This window comes from Salvelinus fontinalis, chromosome 38 (assembly GCF_029448725.1).
Source record: "Salvelinus fontinalis isolate EN_2023a chromosome 38, ASM2944872v1, whole genome shotgun sequence".
NCBI lineage: Eukaryota > Metazoa > Chordata > Actinopteri > Salmoniformes > Salmonidae > Salvelinus > Salvelinus fontinalis.
In genome coordinates, this window is record NC_074702.1 from 9,058,230 (window position 1) to 9,080,601 (window position 22,372).

A 22,372-nucleotide genomic window follows, 5' to 3' on the forward strand; every position below is an offset into this window, starting at 1 on the left:
ATTGGGTTTGTTTTCTAATTCTTTGTGGATCTGTGTAATCTGAGGGAAATATGTGTCTCTAATATGGTTAGGAAGTGCAGCTCAGTTTATACCTCATTTTGTGAGCAGTGTGCAGATAGCCTGTCTTCTCTTGAGAGCCATGTCTGCCTACGGCGGCCTTTCTCAATAGCAAGGCTATGCTCACTGAGTCTGTACACAGTCAAAGCTTTCCTTAAGTTTGTGTCAGTCACAGTGGTCAGGTATTCTGCCACTGTTTACTCTCTGTTCAGGGCCAAATAGCATTCTAGTTTGCTCTGTTTTTTTGTTAATCCTTTCCAATGTGTCAAGTAATTATCTTTTTGTTTTCTCATGATTTGTTGGGTCTAATTGTGCTCTCTCTCTCTAACTCTCTATCTCTCTCTCTCTATCTGTATCTCTTTTCCTCTCTCTCTCTCTCTCTCTCTCTCTCTCTCTCTCGCTCTCTGCAACAGCAGACACTTATTAGACAGAGACATGCACTCTTCAAGTCTGGAACAGCATTCACAGACATACTTACTGTAGGTGTTCTGTTACTATCTGACTCATACAGACTCTCTACACACAGACTGAATCAGAACCGTAGAGACACTCAGGGCCTGACTCTTCTTGAGAAGACATGTCGTTCACTGTGCAGTGTGCACACTCCTAGGCAGAATCAGACACTGTCCTAGGCAATCTCAAACACTCAGGGCCCAGCCCTATACTTAAACACTGCCTTACTGTAAGTGCATTCTAGGAAACAAGGGCCCTAGGCAGAATCTCTCAGTTCAGAGAGAGCTACAGTATAGACAGAATCTCTCACTGCATTACTGTCACGACTTCCGCCGGAGTCGGTCCCTCTCCTTGTTCGAGCGACGTTCGGCGGTCGACGTCACCGGCCTTCTAGCCTTGTATTAAATACCTTGTCCACGCATCTCATCTCTCCTGCGCCTGACTCCTTTCACCAGTTACCCACAGCCTTGACAGAAACACGCACCCACTCGAAATGGAGTCAGCAGGAGCAGGTGCCCCTGCAGTAGGGGTTGCGGAACGAGTCCAGCAGCATGCTGCCATGCTACAGCATCTTGGCAGCGCCATGGATCGCATTCTACAAACCATGGAGCGCTGGGAGAGAAGAGGAGTCCCTGCATCGTCTTCACCAGCACCACCAGTATCACCATCACTCACCCCTACTTCACCCGGGCCCAGTGGGATTCGGCTCGCCCTCCCGAGGGAGTATGATGGAACGGCGGCGGGTTATCAGGGGTTCTTGCTCCAACTAGAGCTCTACCTGGCAACCGTCCACCCGGCTCCTTCGGGCCGTGAGAGCGTGGCCGCCCTCGTCTCCTGCCTCTCAGGGAAAGCACTGGAAAGGGCCAACGCCGTATGGGGGGAAGGAGAAGCGGTGTTGGACCACTTCGAGGATTCCACCCGCCGCTTCCGGGCAGGCTTTGACCACCCGCCTGAGGGTAGAGCGGCGGGTGAACGTCTCATCCACCTGAGGCAGGGGACGAGGAGCGCACAGGAGTTAGCGTTGGAATTCCGAACCCTGGCCGCCGGCGCGGGATGGAACGACAGGGCCCTGATCGATCCCTACCGGTGCAGTCTGCGCGAGGACGTCCGTGGGGAGTTGGCCTGCAGGGACACCACTCTCACATTCGACCAGCTGGTGGATCTGTTGGCTACCCGCGGACGTCCAGATCGGGGTCTGTCGGTTTCATCCCCCAGCACCACCGCTCCGATGCCCATGGAGCTGGGAGGTGCTGCACTTAGGGCGACCGGAGGAGGGGCTGTTCCATGCACCATCTGTGGCCGCAGAGGGCACACTGCTGGTCGGTGCTGGCGAGGTTACTCTGGGAGTCGAGGCAGCAGGCAGGGTACTCTCGTGTCACCCCAGGTGAGTCGGTATCAGGCTCACCCAGAGCCCCCTGTTGCTCACATGTTTTTGTTTATTAATTGTCCTGAATTTTCCCCGCATTCCCAGCATAAGGCACTCGTAGATTCAGGCGCAGCTGGGAATTTTATTGACAGATCATTTGCCCATAGTTTAGGTATCCTCATTGTTCCTGTGGATATGCCCTTCCCTGTGCACGCCCTAGATAGTCGACCATTAGGGTCAAGTCTAATTAGGGAGGCCACCGCTCCACTGGGCATGGTTACGCAGGAGGGTCACAAGGAGAGAATCAGTCTCTTCCTTATTGATTCTCCTGCGTTTCCAGTGGTGCTGGGCTTACCCTGGTTGGCCTGTCATGACCCTACTATTTCGTGGCAACAGAGGGCTCTCACGGGGTGGTTACGAAAGTGAGAGGAGATGTTTAGGGGTTTTTGTCGGTGCTACTACGGTGGAAAGTCCAGACCAGGTCTCCACTGTGCGCATCCGCTCTGAATATGCTGATTTGGCTCTCGCCTTCTGTAAAAAGAAGGCGACTCAATTACCACCCCATAGACAGGGGGATTGTGCGATGAATCTCCTGGTAGACGCAGCACTTCGCAGGAGTCACGTGTATCCCCTGTCGCAAGAGGAGACGGCGGCTATGGAAACATATGTCTCCGAATCTCTGGGGCAGGGGTACATTCGGCCCTCCATTTCACCTGCCTCCTCAAGTTTCTTTTTGGTGAAGAAGAAGGATGGAGGTCTGCGCCCGTGTATTGACTATCGAGGCATCAACCAAATCACAAATCACCTCTCATAGCCAGTGCGATCGAGTCAATGCACGGGGCACGCTTCTTCACAAATTTGGATCTCGAGAGCGCTTACAACCTAGTGCTTATCCGGGAGGGGGACGAGTGGAAGACGGCATTTAGTACCGCCTCAGGGCACTATGAGTACCTCGTCATGCCGTACGGGTTGATGAATGCTCCATCAGTCTTCCAGGCCTTTGTAGATGAGATTTTCAGGGACCTGCACGGGCAGGATGTAGTGGTGTATATCAATGACATTCTGATATACTCCGCTACATGCGCCGAGCATGTGTCCCTGGTGCGCAGGATGCTTGGTCGACTGTTGGAGCATGACCTGTACGTTAAGGCTGAGAAATGCCTGTTCTTGAAACAGTCCGTCTCCTTCCTAGGATACCGCATTTCCACTTCAGGGGCGGAACGAAACTATGACGTGGGGGACCGGGAACTGTTGGCTGTCGTCAAGGTTTTGAAAACATGGAGACATTGGCTTGAGGGGGCTAAACACCCTTTTCTCATCTGGACGGACCACCGCAATCTGGAGTACATCCGGGCGGCGAGGAGACTGAACCCTCGCCAGGCAAGGTGGGCCATGTTCTTAACCCGTTTTGTTTTCACCCTGTCCTACAGACCAGGTTCCCAGAACGCGAAGGCAGACGCACTGTCCCAGATGTATGACACAGAGGAGCGGTCCATGGATCCCACTCCCATACTCCCGGCCTCTTGCCTGGTGGCACCGGTAGTGTGGGAGCTTGACGCGGACATCGAGCGGGCATAACGTACAGAGCCCACTCCCCTCCAGTGTCCAGCTGGGCGTCTGTACGTTCCGTTTGCTGTCCGCGACCGTTTGATCTATTGGGCCCACACGCCACCCTCCTCTGGTCATCCGGGCATCGGACGGACAGTGCGCTGTCTTAGTGGGAAGAACTGGTGGTCCACCTTGGCTAAGGACGTGAGGGTTTATGATTCCTCCAGCTTGGTGTGCGCCCAATGCAAGGTCCCTAGGCACCTGCCCAGAGGGAAGTTACAAACCTTACCCGTTCCACAACGGCCGTGGTCGCACCTGTCGGTGGACTTCTTGACAGATCTTCCTCCCTCACGGCTAACACCACGATCCTGGTCGTTGTGGATCGGTTTTCTAAGTCCTGCCGTCTCCTCCTTTTGCCCGGTCTCCCTACGTCCCTACAGACTGTGGAGGCCCTGTTCACACACGTCTTCCGGCACTACGGAGTGCTTGAGGACATAGTATCTGATCGAGGTCCCCAGTTCACATCAAGGGTCTGGAGGGCGTTCATGGAACGTCTGGGGGTCTTGGTCAGCCTTACCTCAGGTTTTCACCCCGAGAGTAATGGGCAGATGGAGAGAGTAAACCAGGATGTGGGTAGGTTTCTGCGATCTTATTGCCAGGACCAGCCGGGGGAGTGGGCGGCGTTCATACCCTGGGCAGAGATGGCCCAGAACTCTCTCTGCCACTCCTCTACCAACCTCTCCCCCTTCCAGGGTGTACTGGGATACCAGCCGGTTCTGCCGCCATGGCATCAGAGCCAGATCGAGGCTCCTGCGGTGGACGACTGGTTTAGGCGCTCGGAGGAGACATGGGACGCTGCTCATGTGCACCTTCAGTGCGCCGTGAGGCATCAGAAAGTCAGCGCAGACCGCCACCGCAGTGAGGACCTGGTGTTTGCACCGGGGGACCAGGTCTGGCTCTCGACCCGAAACCTGCCCCTTCGCCTGCCCTGCTGGAAGCTGGGCCCGCGGTCTGTGAGTCCATTCAAAGTCGTGAGGAGAGTGAACGAGGTTTGTTACAGTTTGCAGCTTCCCCCAGATTACCATATTAACTCCTCGTTCCATGTGTCTCTCCTCAGGCCAGTGGTAGCTGGTCCACTCCAGGAGTCTGAGGTGCGGGAGGTTCCTCCGCCCCCTCTGGACATCGAGGGGGCCCCGGCGTATGCAATCTGATCCATACTGGACTCGAGGCATCGGGCGAGGGACCTTCAGTACCTCGTGGAGTGGGAGGGGTACGGTCCGGAGGAGAGATGCTGGGTGCCGTTATTGGACCCTTCGATGCTGCGGGAGTTCCACCGTCTTCATCCGGATCGCCCTGCGCCTCGCCCTCCGGGTCGTCCCCGAGGCCGGTGCCGGCGCACTGCTGGGGCTGCTTGTCAAGGGGGGGGGGGGGGGGGGGGGGGGGGTACTGTCACGACTTCCGCCGGAGTCGGTCCCTCTCCTTGTTCGAGCGACGTTCAGCGGTCGACGTCACCGGCCTTCTAGCCATCGCCGATCCACTTTTCACTTTCCATTTGTTTTGTCTTTGTTTTCTACACACCTGGTTTCAATTCCCCAATTACATGTTCATTAATTAACCCTCTGGTTTCCCCCATGTTTGTGTGCGTGTTTGTTTTATTGTTCAGGCTGTTACTAACGGCTGGTATTTTGTTGCCGGGTTTTGTTATTACGGCCGTTTATTTCGTGGTACCGGTATTTTTCCCGCACCATTGTATTGTGTTTTTACTAGTGTTACCTTGTATTAAATACCTTGTCCACGCATCTCAGCTCTCCTGCGCCTGAATCCTTTCACCAGTTACCCACAGCCTTGACAATTACAGTAAGTTCAGAGAAACCTACAGTATAGGCAGAATATCTCACTGCATTACAGTACGTTCAGAGAGAGCTACAGTATAGAAAGAATATCTCACTGCATTACAGTAAGTTCAGAGAGATACAGTATAGGCAGAATATCTCACTGCATTTCAGTACGTTCAGAGAGAGATACAGTATAGGCAGAATATCTCACTGCATTACAGTACGTTCAGAGAGAGATACAGTATAGGCAGAATATCTCACTGCATTACAGTACGTTCAGAGAGAGATACAGTATAGGCAGAATATCTCACTGCATTACAGTACGTTCAGAGAGAGATACAGTATAGGCAGAATATCTCACTGCATTTCAGTACGTTCAGAGAGAGATACAGTATAGGTGTAAGGTTCTGTATTTATTTTCTTAGTCAACCTTGTGTTCTGTTTCTTTGTGTTCTTGAACGTAGCCCTGTCTTTCATTTGTGTTCATTGATTTCACCTGTGTTAGTTACTCACCTGGTCTCATCAGCTCCTTCATTAGTTCAGTTCATTCTATTTGTGCTTTTTTGAGGTATTGTTCGTTTTGACTCGACTAAGCCTTTTCCTAGATCGTTTGTGAGAACCAGTTATAGCCTGCAGTCCTAGTTTTGATTCACCTGCCTGTTTGCCTACCTGTGTATGACCATTGTCTGCCTGTGACCACGATTCCTGCCTTTGGTGAAGGCAAAATAAACACCTGCCAAAGGCAGAGAGAGTTACATTATAGACAGTAAATACATTCTTCCCTCATGAGGCCATAGCTTCCCTCAGGACTACATTAACGGCGGGCATATTAACACACGTTCACACTTTACTGTAATCTCAAGTGGGTTACATATATGCTATTACTCTTTAAGTGCGTGTGTGTGTGTCTATGTCTGCACTTGTGTTTGATGTCTGTGCGTGTGTGTAAAATAACAGAACAGCCCATGCTATTGCAGCAGCAAATGAGGATCCCTAATGAATACAAATACAATTACAAATTGTTACAGCCCCTCTCCATCACTGCTGAGGCTATGTGATGAAACCATTGGATTGTTATTTCTTAGTCTGCTATGCTTGGTTCCCTCAGAGAATGGCCAGGGTAGTTCATTTCAGGAGCAGTGTCACGTTCCTGACCTGTTTTCTCTTGTTTTTGTATGTGTTTAGTTGGTCAGGGCGTGAGTTGGGGTGGGCATTCTATGTTATGTGTTTCTATGTTTAGGTTCATTGTCATTTAGCCTGATATGGTTCTCAATTAGGGACAGGTGTTTTACGTTTCCTCTGATTGAGAACCATATTAAGGTAGGTTGTTTACACTGTTTGTTTGTGGGTGGTTGTCTTCCGTGTCTGTGTCTGTGCACCACACGGGACTGTTTCGTTTGTTCGTTTGTTTGTGTCGTCTGTACCTGTTCATGCGTTCTTCGTGTATATGTAAGTTCGTTTGTTCAGGTCTGTTGACTTCGTTTATTATTTTGTAAATTCTCAAGTGTGTTTAGTTTTCGTCTTGTTTAATAAATATCATGTCGTATAACAACGCTGCGCTTTGGTCCAATCCCTACTCCTCCTCTTCGGACGAAGAGGAGGAGGACAACCGTTACAGAACCACCCACCAAACAAGGATCAAGCAGCGTGAGAGGAACCAGCAACAGCGGCCAAAAAAACAGGACTCGTGGACTTGGGAGGAAATATTGAATGGAGAAGGACCCTGGGCTAAGGTGGGAGAGAATCGCCGCTCTCGGGAGGCGATGGAGTCAGCGAAAGCCCAGGATCGGTGGTATGAGGAGGCAGGTAGGAGACGTGGCTGGAAACCCGAAAGTAGACCCCAAAAATTTCTTGGGGGGGGGGGGGGGGCTAAAAGGGAGAGTGGCGAAGTCAGGAAGGAGACCTGCGCCTGCTCCCTGTACTTACCGTGGAGAGCGAGAGTACGGACAGACACCGTGTTACGCAGTAGAGCGCATGGTGTCTCCTGTACATGTGCATAGCCCGGTGCGGTACATACCAGCTCCTCGTATCGGCCGGGCCAGATTGAGCATTGAGCCAAGTGCCATGAAGCCGGCTCTACATATCTGGCCACCAGTGTGTCTCCTCGGGCCGGCTTACATGGCACCAGCCTTACGCATGGTGTCCCCGGTTCGCCTACATAGCCCAGTGCGGGTTATTCCACCTCCCCGCACTGGTCGGGCGACGGGGAGCATACAACCAGGTAAGGTTGGGCAGGCTCAGTGCTCAAGGGAGCCAGTACGCCTGCACGGACCGGTATTTCCGGCGCCACCTCCCCGCTCCAGGCCAGTACCACCAGTGCCTACACCACGCACCAGGCTTCCAGTGCGTCTCCAGAGCCCTGTTCCTCCTCCACACACTCTCCCTGTGGTGCGTGTCTCCAGCCCAGTGCCTCCAGTTCCGGCACCACGCATCAAGCCTCCTGTGCGTCTCCAGAGCCCTGTACGCACTGTTCTTTCTCCCCGTACTCGCCCTGATGTGCGTGCCCTCAGCCCGGTACCACCAGTGCCGGTACCACGCACCAGGCCTATAGTACGCCTTGAGAGTCCAGTGTGCCCTGTTGTTGTTCCCCGCACTAGCCTGATGGTGCGTGTCCTTAGCCCGGTACCTCCAGTTCCGGTACCACGCACCAGGCCTACAGTGCGTCTCAGCCGGCCAGAGTCTGCCGTCTGCCCAGCGGCGCCTGAACTGCCCGTCTGCCCAACGGCGTCTGAACTGCCCGTCTGCCCAACGCCGCCTGAACTGTCCGTCTACCAAGCGCCGCATGAACTGCCCGTCTGCCATGAGCCTTCAGAGCCGCCCGCCAGACAGGAGCCGCTAGAGCCTTCCGCCAGACAGGAGCCGCTAGAGCCTTCCGCCAGACAGGAGCCGCTAGAGCCTTCCGCCAGACAGGAGCCGCTAGAGCCTTCCGCCAGACAGGAGCCGCTAGAGCCTTCCGCCAGACAGGATCAGCCCGAGCCTTCCGTCAGACAGGATCAGCCCGAGCCTTCCGCCAGACAGGATCAGCCCGAGCCTTCCGCCAGACAGGATCAGCCCGAGCCTTCCGCCAGACAGGATCAGCCCGAGCCTTCCGCCAGACAGGATCAGCCCGAGCCTTCCGCCAGACAGGATCAGCCCGAGCCTTCCGCCAGCAATGACCAGCCAGAGCCGTCAGCCAGCCCTGACCAGCCAGAGCCGTCGGCCAGCCCTGACCAGCCAGAGCCGTCGGCCAGCCCTGACCAGCCAGAGCCGTCGGCCAGCCCTGACCAGCCAGAGCCGTCGGCCAGCCCTGACCAGCCAGAGCCGTCAGCCAGCAATGACCAGCCATTGCCGTCAGCCAGTCCGGAGCTGCCGTCCCTCAGTCCGGAGCTGGCGTCCATCAGTCCGGAGCTGTCCCTTATCCCGGTGATGCCCCTTAATTTAGGTGGGTTTATTTGGAGGGTGGTCATTGAGAGGGGGATACGGAAGCAGGGAGTGACTATGGTGGTGTGGGGACAGCGTCCGGAGCCGGAGGCGCCACCGTGGACAGATGCCCACCCAGACCCTCCCCTAGACTTTTGGTGGTGCGTCCGGAGTTCGCACCTTGAGGAGGGGGTTATGTCACGTTCCTGACCTGTTTTCTCTTGTTTTTGTATGTGTTTAGTTGGTCAGGGCGTGAGTTGGGGTGGGCATTCTATGTTATGTGTTTCTATGTTTAGGTTCATTGTCATTTAGCCTGATATGGTTCTCAATCAGGGACAGGTGTTTTACGTTTCCTCTGATTGAGAACCATATTAAGGTAGGTTGTTCACACTGTTTGTTTGTGGGTGGTTGTCTTCCGTGTCTGTGTCTATGCACCACACGGGACTGTTTTGTTTGTTCGTTCATTTGTGTCGTCTGTACCTGTTCATGCGTTCTTCGTGTATATGTAAGTTCGTTTGTTCAGGTCTGTTGACTTCGTTTATTATTTTGTAAATTCTCAAGTGTGTTTAGTTTTCGTCTTGTTTAATAAATATCATGTCGTATAACAACGCTGCGCTTTGGTCCAATCCCTACTCCTCCTCTTCAGACGAAGAGGAGGAGGACAACCGTTACAAGCAGCCCATTCCTATCTGTTTGGTTTGGTTAGCTGGCTTGGTTTTGCTTTGGAAGGCAATCATATTATAAACAAGTAATTTAATCATTTTATCTGTCTATTATTCAATATTAAGGGCAGACAGTGGAATGTTGCGGTCACAAGTGACTGGTATATTCGTAAAACAACACTCACATTGATATGACTGAAATTAGGCCACAAAATGACTATTGTGATTTATTAAGTCTAGGGGTTTTCTTTTGAAGTAGTCGTTTAGTCAGCTGAATCTTATTCAGAGTGCCGGCAACTAATAATGTTATATTTGGAATAGACGTTTAGAGTCTGATCTGTACAGCAGAAATGCATTACATTTAAATGAATTGATTTTTGTTCACTAACATATGTTGTGCCTTGCTTTCTAAGCCCCATTTGCCTTCCCAGTCCCCATCGCTCTCTCTATCTGTCTCTCTCTGACATCACTCATTCTATCTGTCCCTGAGATATGATCATGTGTCAACTGGAGTTGACGAGTGCTGTTTTAATGTGTTGATCCTGGCACTAGTACTGACCCAAAGATCTCTCTCTCTCTCTCTCTCTCTCTCTCTCTCTCTCTCTCTCTCTCTCTCTCTCTCTCTCTCTCTCTCTCTCTCTCTCTCTCTCTCTCTCTCTCTCTCTCTCTCTCTCTCTCTCTCTCTCTCTCTCTCTCTGTGTCTGTCTCTCGCTCTCTCTCTCTCTGTGTCTGTCTCTCGCTCTCTCTCTCTGTGTGTCTGTCTCTCGCTCTCTCTCTCTCTGTGTCTGTCTCTCGCTCTCTCTCTCTGTGTGTCTGTCTCTCTCTCTCTGTGTGTGTCTGTCTCTCTCTCACCATGTCTCTCTCTCTCTGCAGAATGTCCAGTGGGGTCCTTTAAGTCGGTGTTGGGTTCGGTTCCGTGTTCAGTGTGTCCGCCTAACAGCAGAACCAGTCAGGAGGGATCGCGTGTGTGTGAGTGTCGCAGCGGCTTCTACAGAGCACCCGCCGACGTCAACTCCTCCACCTGCACAAGTGAGCTATTTGTGTGTGTGTGTGTTTGTGCGACACAGATTAGCTACATGCACTAGCAGTATTACGTAACAAATAGATCTGTCTGATTTAAAAAGCGTTCACCTTTGTTGAGATGCAACATATATATTTAGTCATTTAGCCGATGCTTTTACCCAGAGATAAGTATTTTCTTCAGCACATATAATAGGCACAGTGCTTTCAGAAAGTATTCACACCCCCTGACTTATTCCACATTTTGTTGTGTTGCAGCCTGAATTCAAAATGGATAAAAAATATAAAAAATCTCACCCATCTATACACAGTACCCCAGAACGACAGTGAATTTTTTATAAATCTATTGAAAAGGAAATACAAAAATATGTAATTTACATAAGTATTCAAACCCCTGAGTCAATGCATGTTAGAATAACATTTGGCAGCGATTACAGCTGTGAGTCTTTGCACAATATTTGAGGCTTACAATATTTGCACATTATTCTTTTTAAAATTATTCAAGCTCTGTCAAGTTAGTTGTTGATCATTGCTAGACAGATATTTTCAAGCCTTGCCATTGATTTTCAAGCCGATTTAAGTCAAAACTGTAACTAGGCCACTCAGGAACATTCACTGTGTTCTTGGTAAGCAACTCCAGTGTTAGAAACACCTTCCTAATATTGAGTTGCACCCCCCTTTTGCCCTCAGAACAGCCTCAATTAGTCAGGGCATGCTCTCTACAAGGTGTTGAAAGTGTTCCACAGGGATGCTGGCCCATGTTGACTCCAATGCTTCCCACAGTTGTTATGTTGGCTGGATGTTCTTGGGTGGTGTCCCATTCTTGACCACACACAGGAAACTGTTAAGTGTGGAAAAACGCAGCGGCGTTGCAGTTCTTGAAACTGCTCGGCACCTACTACCATACCCCGTTCAAAGACACTTAAATATTTTGTCTTGCCCATTCACTCTCTGAATGGCACACATACACAATCCATGCATCAATTATCTCAAGGCTTAAAAATCTTTCTTTACACTGATTGAAGTGGATTTAACAAGTGACATCAGTGATGTGTTTGTAGTATCTGGGATCTACATCTGTTTATATTAGTTACTATACTGTTACTAAGCGGTGATGTATTACGACAGTGTTACGTTACTACACCTAATAGGAAATGCACATGCGAACTAGTGTGCCCAAAAACTGTAGAGCACGAGAGGTTTTGACTAAAGGAAAACTAACTGTACTCCCGTCTCCTGCCTGGTCATTTCTCCACAACACAAATATTACAGTGTTGTGTTTTCCCCAAAGATAACACTTTTTATTCAGGACATAAAGTAATTTTTTTGCAGTATTACTTTAGTGCCTTGTTGCAAACAGGATACATGTTTTGGAATATTTGTATTCTGTACAGGCTTCCTTCTTTTCACTATGTCATTTAGATTAGTATTGTGGAGTAACTACAATGTTGTTGATTCATCCTCAGTTTATTTTCCTGTCATTAAACTCTGTAACTGTTGTAAAGTCACCATTGGCCTCATGGCAAAAAATCCCTGAGTGGTTTCCTTCTTCTCTGGCAACTGAGTTATGAAGGACACCTGTATCTTTGTAGTGACTGGGTGTATTGAGACACCACCCAAAGTGTAATTAATAACTTCACCATGCTCAAAGGGATATTCAATGTCTGCTTTTTTACCCACCTACCAAAAGCTGCATATCTTTACGAGGCATTGGAAAGCCTCCTTGGTCTTTGTGGTTGAAATTCACTGCTCGACTGAGGGACCTTACAGATAAGTGTGTGTACGGGGTACAGTGATGAAGTAGTCATTTTAAGAATCATGATAAACACTATTATTGCTCACAGAGTCCATGCAACTTATTATGTGACTTGTTAGGCAACATTTTTACTCCTGAAGTTTATTTCGGATTGCCATATAGGCCAGTGACTCAATTGTATCCATTTTAAATTCAGGTTGAAACACAAGAACATGTTGAAAAGGTCAAGGGGTGAACTTTCTGAAGGCACTCATCTCTCTAATTTGCCCTTTTTTTCTTTCCTTCCATCTTTCTCCCTCCCTTACTCTCTCTCCTTCCTTCCCTCTTTCTCCCTCCCTTACTCTCTCTCCTTCCTTCCATCTTTCTCCCTCCCTTACTCTCTCTCCTTCCTTCCCTCTTTCTCCCTCCCTTACTCTCTCTCCTTCCTTCCCTTCTTATCCATCTCTCTCTTCCTCTCTTCCTACATGACATTTAAAGATTATTATTAGATTATTGTTCACAAACATATATTGTGCCTTGCTTTCTAAGCCCCATTTGTCTTCCCAGTCCCCATCCCTCTCTCTCTCTGTCTCTCTCTGACATCACTCATTCTCTCTCTCTGTCCCTGAGATATGATCATGTGTCAACTGGAGTTGACGAGTGCTGTTTTAATGTGTTGATCCTGGCACTAGTACTGACCCAAAGAGGTTCAAAATGTTTCATCTCTCACTCCACCTCCCCTCTCTCTCTCTCCCCCAGGCTCTCCCTCTGCTCCGACCTCTGTCTCCTGGGAGTATGAGAGTGGTGATGGTGGGGTGTCTCTGCGCTGGCGCCCTCCAGTGGACATGGGTGGTCGTAGCGAGGTGTGGTATGGGGTGGTGTGTAGGATCTGTCCCTCGGCCACCTTCACCGCCCCGGGGGCGTGCTCCTGGTGTGGAGAGGCGGTCACCTTCACCCCATCCCAGACTGGCATCAAGCAGACCAAGGTCACCCTCAACAACCTGCTCACCAGAGTCACCTACCTTATACAGGTATGACTACAACTCCCATGAGTACTAGAGTTAACTATCTCATACAGGTAGAACTACAACTTCCCTGATCACCTACCCCCTATAGACACTACATTTCCCATCACCTACCTCATACAGGTATAAAACTTGTGCATTAGAGTCACCTACTTCATATAGATACTGGATTAAATGTACATCCACTTAGTTAACCTAACCTTGTCTTACGTTTTCCTGCTGTTGATTGACAGGTGCAAGCGGTCAATGATGTCTCAGCTCTGAGTCCTTTCCCACCTCAATTCACCAGCATCAATTTCACTACTAGCCAATCAGGTGAGAGCATGAGTCAGGCTTAAAGGGCCCTTCTGCCACTTCATCTCCAGCACCAAACCAGTGTCTACATAAGTGAAAACAGCGTTTCTATGATCTGTGGTTAAAAGGCTTCTCTGTAACATCACACTGTAGGATTAAAAGTCATTTTCAAATCCTGCAAGAAGTTTCTAGTCTTGCTCCCCACGTCACCGTGAATCTCATAGTTTTTGAAAATCACTTGTTTTCCTTTTTTAAACGTTTTAGCTTCATGTTTTTTTTAAATAAAACTTAGAAATGCGCTGTTTTCACAAACTCAGCAAAAAAAGAAACGTCCCTTTTTCAGGACCCTGTCTTTCAAAGATAATTTGTAAAAATCCAAATACCTTCACAGATCTTCATTGTAAAGGGTTTAAACACTGTTTCCCATGCTTGTTCAATGAACCATAAACAATTAATGAACATGCACCTGTGGAACGGTCGTTAAGACACTACCAGCTTACAGACGGTAGGCAATTAAGGTCACAGTTATGAAAACGTAGGGCACTAAAGAGGCCTTTCTACTGACTCTGAAAACACCAAAAGAAAGATGCCCAGGGTCTCTGCTCATCTGCGTGAACGTGCCTTAGGCCTGCTGCAGGTAGGCATGAGGACTGCAGATGTGGCCAGGGCAATAAATTGCAATGTCCGTACTGTGAGACGCGTAAGACAGCGCTACAGGAAGACAGGACGGACAGCTGATCGTCCTCGCAGTGGCAGACCACGTGTAATAACACCTGCACAGGATCCGTACATCCTAACATCACACCTGCGGGACAGGTACAGGATGGCAACAACTGCCCGAGTTACACCAGGAACACAAAATCCCTCCATCACTGCTCAGACTGTCCACAATAGGCTGAGAGAGGCTGGACTGAAGGCTTGTAGGCCTGTTGTAAGGCAGGTCCTCACCAGACATCACCAGCAACAATGTCGCCTATGGGCACAAACCCACCATCTCTGGACCAGACAGGACTGGCAAAAATGGCTCTTCATTGACAAGTCGCGGTTTTGTCTCACCAGGGGTGATGGTCGGATTCGCGTTTATCGTCGAAGGAATGAGCGTTACACCGAGGCCTGTACTCTGGAGAGGGATCGATTTAGAGGTGGAGGGTCCGTCATGGTCTGGGGCGGTGTGTCACAGCATCATCGGACTGAACTTGTTGTCATTGCAGGCAATCTCAACGCTGTGTGTTACAGGGAAGACATCCTCCTACCTCATGTGGTACCCTTCCTGCAGGCTCATCCTGACATGACCCTCCAGCATGACAATTCCACCAGAGATACTGCTCGTTCTGTGCATGATTTCCTGCAAGACAGGAATGTCAGTGTTCTGCCATGTCCAGTGAAGAGCCCGGATCTCAATCCCATTGAGCACGTGTGGGACCTGTTGGATCGGAGGGTGAGGGCTAGGGCCATTCCCCCCCAAAATGTCCAGGAACTTGCAGGTGCCTTGGTGGAAGAGTGGGGTAACATCTCACAGCAAGAACTGGCAAATCTGGTGCAGTCCATGAGGAGGAGATGCACTGCAGTACTTAATGCAGCTGGTGGCCACAACAGATACTGACTGTTACTTTTGATTTTGATTCCCCCTTTGCTCAGGGACACACTATTCCATTTCTGTTAGTCACATGTCTGTGAAACTTGTTCAGTTTATGTCTCAGTTGTTGAATCTTGTTCATACAAATATTACACATTACACATGTTAAGTTTGCTGAAAATGAACGCAGTTGGCAGTGAGAGGACGTTTCTTTTTTTGCTGAGTTTATGTTGACACTAGTATTGTACAGGAGATAATGAAATGAGATTGAAAAGTGGTTCAAGTTGCCCTTTTAAGTGACAAGAGCATTAAAGAATAAACTTTCAGTTTGCCGTGTGTGTGTGTGTGTGTGTGTGTGTGTGTGTGTGTGTGTGTGTGTGTGTGTGTGTGTGTGTGTGTGTGTGTGTGTGTGTGTGTGTGTGTGTGTGTGTGTGTGTGTGTGTGTGTGTGTGTGTGTGTGTGTGTGTGTGTGTGTACTAGTCTGTCTACATCAGTTTCTTTGAGTATGGGTGTCTATCTCTCCCTCTTTTCTGCTCTCCATCTTTTCCGGTCCTGCTCTCTGGACTCGATATCCTGTCAGCTGACATTATGCTCAGAAGAGAGAGAGGGAGAGAGTTTATAGACAGACAGTTTAGACAGACAGTTTAGACAGACAGTTTACAGACAGTTTAGACAGACACAGTTTATAGACAGACAGACAGTTTATAGACAGTTTAGACAGACACAGTTTATAGACAGACAGACAGTTTACAGACAGTTTAGACAGACACAGTTTATAGACATACAGACAGTTTATAGACAGACAGAGAGAAACCTGTAACTTTTATTTAGCTATTTTCCTCCTTTTTAAAATAAATAATTTCTTATAGCCAATTATTTTTAATTCCCCATACAGGCAGAGATCTGCTAATAAAGGTATTATTATAACCTCTATTTGTGTTGCCTTCTGTGAGTTAGAGAAAGCATTTGGGGTTGTGAAATGACATTAATTCTACTAGATATGACCATTGTAACCAGAGAGTCATACTGAACTTGTTCCCAGCCGTGGTGGCACAGCTAAGTCTGGCAGGCAAGTCCACACCACAGATAGAACAATGAGACAGATATTTCAATGGATGTATAAATGTGAAGCATCTGGTTGGTGTTTCAACTCACTACCAAATATGGTGATGAGAGGAAGCCCAGTGGCCGACATTCTGATCATTTTCTCATTGATTAAACATTTGATCTCCATACAGTTTTCTGTTTCCAAAACAATAATATGTAACAAACAGTGGAGTGCGTTTTGTGGACTTTACCCTTTGCCAACGTTTCTAAAAAATTGCGTTGTTTCAGAGTGCAAGGGCTAATTTAGATATTACAGACTGGCACTTCGGAGTAGGCGTTCACTGACGTAAATATGCAAATAAATGCTAGAGTGCTCCAATTGGATTTCACTAGCTTGTGCTTAGCTCTGCCTACAATGACCAATTTGCTCCCATTGGAAACGACAGGCTCTGGTCTATCTTGGGTTAGTTACACAAGTCTTTGGCCATACAGCACTCTACAGAACTGGCTCATTCACTAGTCTTTGTCATGCTGCCCCCATCTGGTCAATACAGAAATTACATGATCTGGCAAGGCCAGCTTGTGTTCTCCCTCCTGTTCCTCTTTCTTCCTCCCTCTTTCTTTACAAAACTCATACATCTCTCTCACCATATCTCTCCCTCCTAGTGCCCTCTCTGGTCCCTAGCCTGCACCAGTTGAGTCGAGCCCCAGACTCCATCACCCTGTCCTGGCCACAGCCTGACAGACCCAATGGAGACATACTGGAGTACCAGCTCAGATACTACGACAAGGTATAGGCTACACACACATGCATGTAGACACAAGTACATACACCCAGAGACTGAACCATTCTCTCTCCCTCTCGCCCCCTCTCTCCCTCCCTCCCCCTCTCTCCCAGGGTTCAGATGAGGACAGTGCAGTGAGTATGTTCAGTGAGACCAACACAGTGACTGTCAACTACCTGGCTCCTGGCTCCATCTATGCCTTCCAGATCAGGGCCCGCAACGAGAGGGGCTATGGCCCCTACAGTCATACTATCTACTTCACTACATTGGCCCTGGGTAACTCACACACACAAATGCACGCACCACACACAAACACACTCACATACACACACACAGTCAAACACACGTAAATCGTTCTCTGCTTCTCACTTTTTCTTTCTCAGAGGAGAGTTCTAAGCAGATCCAGAATCGGCTCCCTCTATTGGTTGGTTCTGTGATGGGCGGGGCAGCCTTCCTCCTGGTCATTGTGGCGATAGTGGTCGTTTTTGTGTTCCGCAGGTGAGTGGGTTCTTAACTCCTATCCACACACACACACACACACACACCACACACCCACACCCACACCCACACCCACACACACACACACACAAACATACACATACACATACACACACACACACACACACACACAGTGCAATGTTCTGAAACACTGGTTTGTTGTCTTTACTCAGTAAGAGGAGGGAGAGCCCCTACAGTGACAGACTCCAGAGGTACATCAGCCACAAAGGTGAGTCAGGGTGTATGATGGCTATTATTATCATTCTGTCTGTAATATTCTCAGCTGCACATACAGTATATGCTACTTCTATGGTGTTGTTGACATGTTGGTGCAGAGGATGCCTCTGCAGTGTGTTATAGAGGAGAATGGAAGTAGTGAATGTGTCTAATGCCTATTACCATCATAACTCCAAGGGCTTGTGGGAGAAAGAGGGGGAGGGAAAGAAAGAGAAGAAGAGAGGAAATGTGTAGAGAGATAGAGGGAAAAAGACATGGACAATGAGAGGGATAAGGAGAGAGAAAGATGAGGAGAGGAAGAAATACATTTTATTAGTATTTATTGAGGGTACCATTATCCCTCTGGGCTCAGTGTTCTGACATGTCAAAGTCTAGGCCCAAATACTGTACATCAACACACTGTACAGGCCCTATTTTATAATTGTACTGGTTCACTACAGCCATCCCTGCTCCGTGTGTTCCCTCTGTCAGGGGGGGTGAAGTACTATGTGGACCCTTCCACCTATGAGGACCCCAGTGAGGCGGTCAAGGAGTTTGCCCGTGAGATCGACCCATCTCACCTCAAGATAGAAGAGGTGATTGGTGCAGGTAGGGGTCCTGGTTTGATTCATGCTTACAGGGATAGTTCTGTAAAAACAAAATGTGTTTTCATAGCTCATATGTTGGGCCAGGAGTCAAGCTGGGTCCAAACTCAACTCATAATATCTCTCTCTCTCTCCCACCATTTCCCCCACCCACTGCAGCCCAGTTTGGGGAGGTGTCTCGGGGGCGCTACCGCCCCCTGGGTCGTAGGGAGGTGCTGGTGGCGGTGAAGACGCTACACTGGGGCGTGACAGACAGAGAGAAGGCAGTGTTTATGACCGAGGCGGGGGTGCTGGGTCAGTTTGACCACCCCAACGTGCTGAAGCTGGAAGGGGTGGTCACACAAAGCCCACCAGAGAGGATCATCACTGAGTTCATGGAGAATGGACCACTGGATGCCTTCCTCAGGGTGAGAGCTACAACAGCTACACCATGTTAGACTAAGAACTACAACTCCCAGCCAGACCATGTTAGACCAAGAACTACAACTCCCACCTACACCACATTAGACTAAGGACTACACCTCCCATCTACATCATGTTAGCCTAGGAACTACAACTTCCAGCCACACCATGTTAGACTAAGAACTACCACTCTCATCTACATCCTGGTAGACCAAGAACTACAATTCCCATCTACACCATGTTAGACTAAGAACTACTACTCCCATCTACACAGTAACTAACTCCTCAGGGTGAGACTGAGAAAACTGTAGATTATGGTCAGTTAATGTAATATAATGTATCTCTCTCTCTCCATCTCTCTCACCCCCCAGGAGAATGAGGACCAGTTCAGTGTTCTCCAGCTGGTAGGGATGGTGAGGGGTGTTGGGGCTGGGATGAGGTACCTCTCTGAGAGGAACTTTGTCCACCGGGACCTGGCTGCTAGGAACGTGCTGGTCAACTCTAACCTGGTGTGTAAGGTGTCTGACTTTGGGCTGTCGCGCCTCATGAGGGGTCTGGACCATAACATGCCCACCTACACTGCCTCACTGGTACATGCTGCTGGGAAATTTAAATTTTCCTGTTGATATGCTTCTGTGTTTGTTTAGTGATGATTAGTCTTGTATTTCCACTCTAAAAGACTAATTATGTTAATAGAAGATCATAACATTCACAGTGCTCAACCACTCACCCTTCTCCCTCCTCTCTCAACCACTCATCCCTCTCTCTCCTCTCAGGGCAGTAAGATTCCTGTCAGGTGGACAGCCCCGGAGGCCTTCCAGCATCGCAAGTTCAGCTCAGCTAGTGATGTCTGGAGCTTCGGAGTGCTCATGTGGGAAGTGATGTCATATGGCGAGCGGCCATACTGGGACATGAGCAATCAGGAAGTGAGTTGTGGGAGGGTTAAGCGAGAGCCAAACAGAGACTAAACACACTGACAGCTGAACAGAATGGTTAATCATCTCTAAGTCCCTCTGTACTGATGGGACCTCTCTATATAGGGCAGCTTGTTAACATCCAGATGGTTACTAATAGCCTTCCTCCTTTCTCTCTCTCTCTCTCTCCCTCTCTCTCTCTTTCTTCTTGCTCTTCCTCCTTTTGCCTCTCTCTCTCTCTCTCCCTTTGCCTCTCTCTCGCTCCCTTTGCCTCTCTCCCTCTCCCTGCCCCTGTCCCTCTTCTTTCTCCCCTACCTCCTCTCTCTTCCCTCCCTATAATACAGGTAATGAAGGCGGTAGCAGACCAGTACCGTCTCCCAGCCCCCCATAACTGTCCTCCAGCGCTCCACTCCCTGATGCTGCAGTGTTGGCAGGCTGAGAGGGGTGAACGGCTAGGCTTCGACTCCCTCCTCTCCTCCCTGGACAGGCTCATACGACACCCTGCCTCCCTCAAGGCAGAGCATCCCCGGTGAGAGTACACCTCCCATCTGCCTTTTCTTCCATATTTTACACAGCAGACGTAACGGTTCACATTCACAAACAGTGATCTTAGGAGAGCATGTATTATGTTATCATGTAAATGTATTGAATCATTGCTATGTTAGGCCAATCATTTTCGATCTCGATCTTTCCCTCTCCAACTCAAGCTCCACCCAGCCACTGCTGAGTCCCACCCCCACAGACCTGTCGTCGGTGGCGACGGTCAGTGAGTGGCTGACAGCGTTAAGGATGGACAGGTATAAGGACCAGTTTGAGAGGGCACATCTGGACACACTGGACCGAGTCAGCAGGCTAACCATGGAGTGAGTCCTGGGCTCCCATTTCAATATCATTAAAGTTATTTTTATAGAATGCATATCATGCTTTTAGAAGCAATGGATACTTTTCTGAACTCTCTCTCCTTCTCTCCTTCTCTCAGGGATGTGCAGAACCTGGGGGTGAACCTGTTGGGACACCAGAGGAAAATCACCAATGCGGCCCAGCAGCTCAGAACCCACCTCACCCAGGGCCAGGTGGAGGTCTAGAACCCACCAAGCACCTGAGAGCTTCACAGGAAGTAACAGAGGTGCACTATTGAAGCTGTAGTCCAAGGCAAAGCGAGATCTGGGAGGAGAGTTGCTCAGAAGGAACAGGGAGATTTGAGGGAGAAAAGTCTGTTTTATTTAACTTGTTTGCTGTTTACATTCTCTTTCTCTTTGCCAGTCTCTACCCCTCTTTCTCTCACTCCTCCAACGTTGTCTCACTACTGTCCCTCTTCCACTCGTAAGTTTCACTACCCCCAGTAAATTAAAACTGTGAAAATGTATTTTTTACCAGAACACAGGAATCTCCCGTCACAAGCATTTGCATAGACAATCAAATACTGTTTTTGCTGATTCATGTTGATATCATGAGCACTGTTCATGATTATTTGTTAACTCTTTACTGAAATCAGAAAATGCCAACCCCTGTTGACTAAACATTAGCCAATGGTTTCTTCCATCGGTCACTAGCCTGGTCACATCTGGGGATTATTCCATTAGACTCAAGAAATGGGGGTGTAGTTCATGGTGTGACAGAATGGAGTCACCCACCATTGAGCAGCAACCCCCTCTGTGTATATTTCAGTTCACACTCCTTTTTTTAATAGATAAAGTCACTGGGTCATTTGAGCATTGTGAATGTGAAATGACTATGTGATCTGATTGCCCATCGAAGTAAGGAAGGCGATGTTATGCTTCGTGAGTATTCTGTGTCTGTTTGTGTTGATGTGTGTATGTTGTATGAGGAGTGTGTGTATGTGTGTGTGGGGGGGGGGGGGAAGAAATCCCCACCAACTGAGGAGGGTCACCATTCCTTGTCACTCCTCTTTGAACTATCTGTCCGGCTAACAAAATCACAGTTTCCCTGTAATAATAAATCCATAACACTTAGAGTACAATAAAACATATCAACATGACAGTTTAATTCACACAGTATTTTAATTTAATCCGTCTTCACACCTCCAATGGTGTCCACGCTCCCAGGGTTCTGTGGGAACGTCCCTCCCCGGAGAAAGCCTAAGATAAGGTGTGTTTGACCCCTTTGATAGCCCACAGATGGTCAGCCATCCAAACAGTGTCATAAATTGGAATTTTGTCATCACTCTGGACCTCGGCGCCTACACGTCTCCAGTAATGAGTTTCACCTTCTCTCATTCTTGTGTGTGTGTATATGAGTGTATGCACATGAGTAAGTATGTTTATTTGTATGTGTTCACCACTATTCCACTGTTGTGCAAATTTGTAAAATAAAGAATATGATTTTATTTAAATCACTGCATTAAGCCTGTTTTGTGTCTGACGCATAAAAACAGTTTAATCACCAGGGGCACTGGCGATTTTAGCATGTCAATCTTGGTGGGGAAAACTCAAAAACAAATTGCCAACAAAGCCACTACACAACACTAAGCAATACATTAATTGCACTATAACAGTGAAAAACGGTGCCCACAAACTGTTGTGGCACTGTTTCTTTTCAGCACCATGCACGGGATCCTTACGACCCTTACACCTGGCTATCAGAGGAGCCTTGTCTGGCAGCGAAACAGTTCATTCAGCCTCATTCACTGCCTTTTTTTAAAACTTCGCTGATATGGCTGACTTGCTTAAACAAATGTGGTTTCTAATGACAATTGAGATGTAGAAACTATGGCATAAGGGAACGGTGAGCGGATCAGGGGCTATTCGTAATTTCGATTAAGACAATGAGCGAGCTAAGATGGACGTAGTCAACATAACTATTTGTTCAGCACTTTTAAAACGTAGAGCGACAGAATTCAGAACATGAGCCGTTCTTACAGTATTCTCCCTGTACACCAAGTCAGGACCGTAGGATAAATAAATGGGGCATATAA

General features: G+C 48.6%; 1 protein-coding gene across 5 annotated transcripts in view; it reads left to right on the forward strand.

The window, feature by feature from the left end:
• Positions 1-21,790, forward strand: part of LOC129837818 (ephrin type-B receptor 5-like) — a 95,852-nt gene extending 74,062 nt beyond the window's left edge. For 4 of the 5 annotated variants that reach the window (XM_055904273.1, XM_055904276.1, XM_055904272.1 and 1 more), the window contains 14 exons: positions 10,194-10,349; positions 12,835-13,106; positions 13,334-13,415; positions 16,684-16,808; positions 16,916-17,078; positions 17,186-17,300; positions 17,474-17,529; positions 18,009-18,125; positions 18,281-18,528; positions 18,895-19,113; positions 19,300-19,449; positions 19,782-19,966; positions 20,145-20,300; positions 20,417-21,790. In XM_055904273.1, coding sequence (XP_055760248.1) covers positions 10,194-10,349; positions 12,835-13,106; positions 13,334-13,415; positions 16,684-16,808; positions 16,916-17,078; positions 17,186-17,300; positions 17,474-17,529; positions 18,009-18,125; positions 18,281-18,528; positions 18,895-19,113; positions 19,300-19,449; positions 19,782-19,966; positions 20,145-20,300; positions 20,417-20,522 — 2,150 coding nt within the window. In that variant the 3' untranslated portion in view covers positions 20,523-21,790. The remainder of the gene's footprint in view (positions 1-10,193; positions 10,350-12,834; positions 13,107-13,333; positions 13,416-16,683; positions 16,809-16,915; positions 17,079-17,185; positions 17,301-17,473; positions 17,530-18,008; positions 18,126-18,280; positions 18,529-18,894; positions 19,114-19,299; positions 19,450-19,781; positions 19,967-20,144; positions 20,301-20,416) is intronic. The other variant, XM_055904274.1, reaches the window with a different exon arrangement.
• The last annotated feature ends 582 nt before the right edge of the window (positions 21,791-22,372 follow it).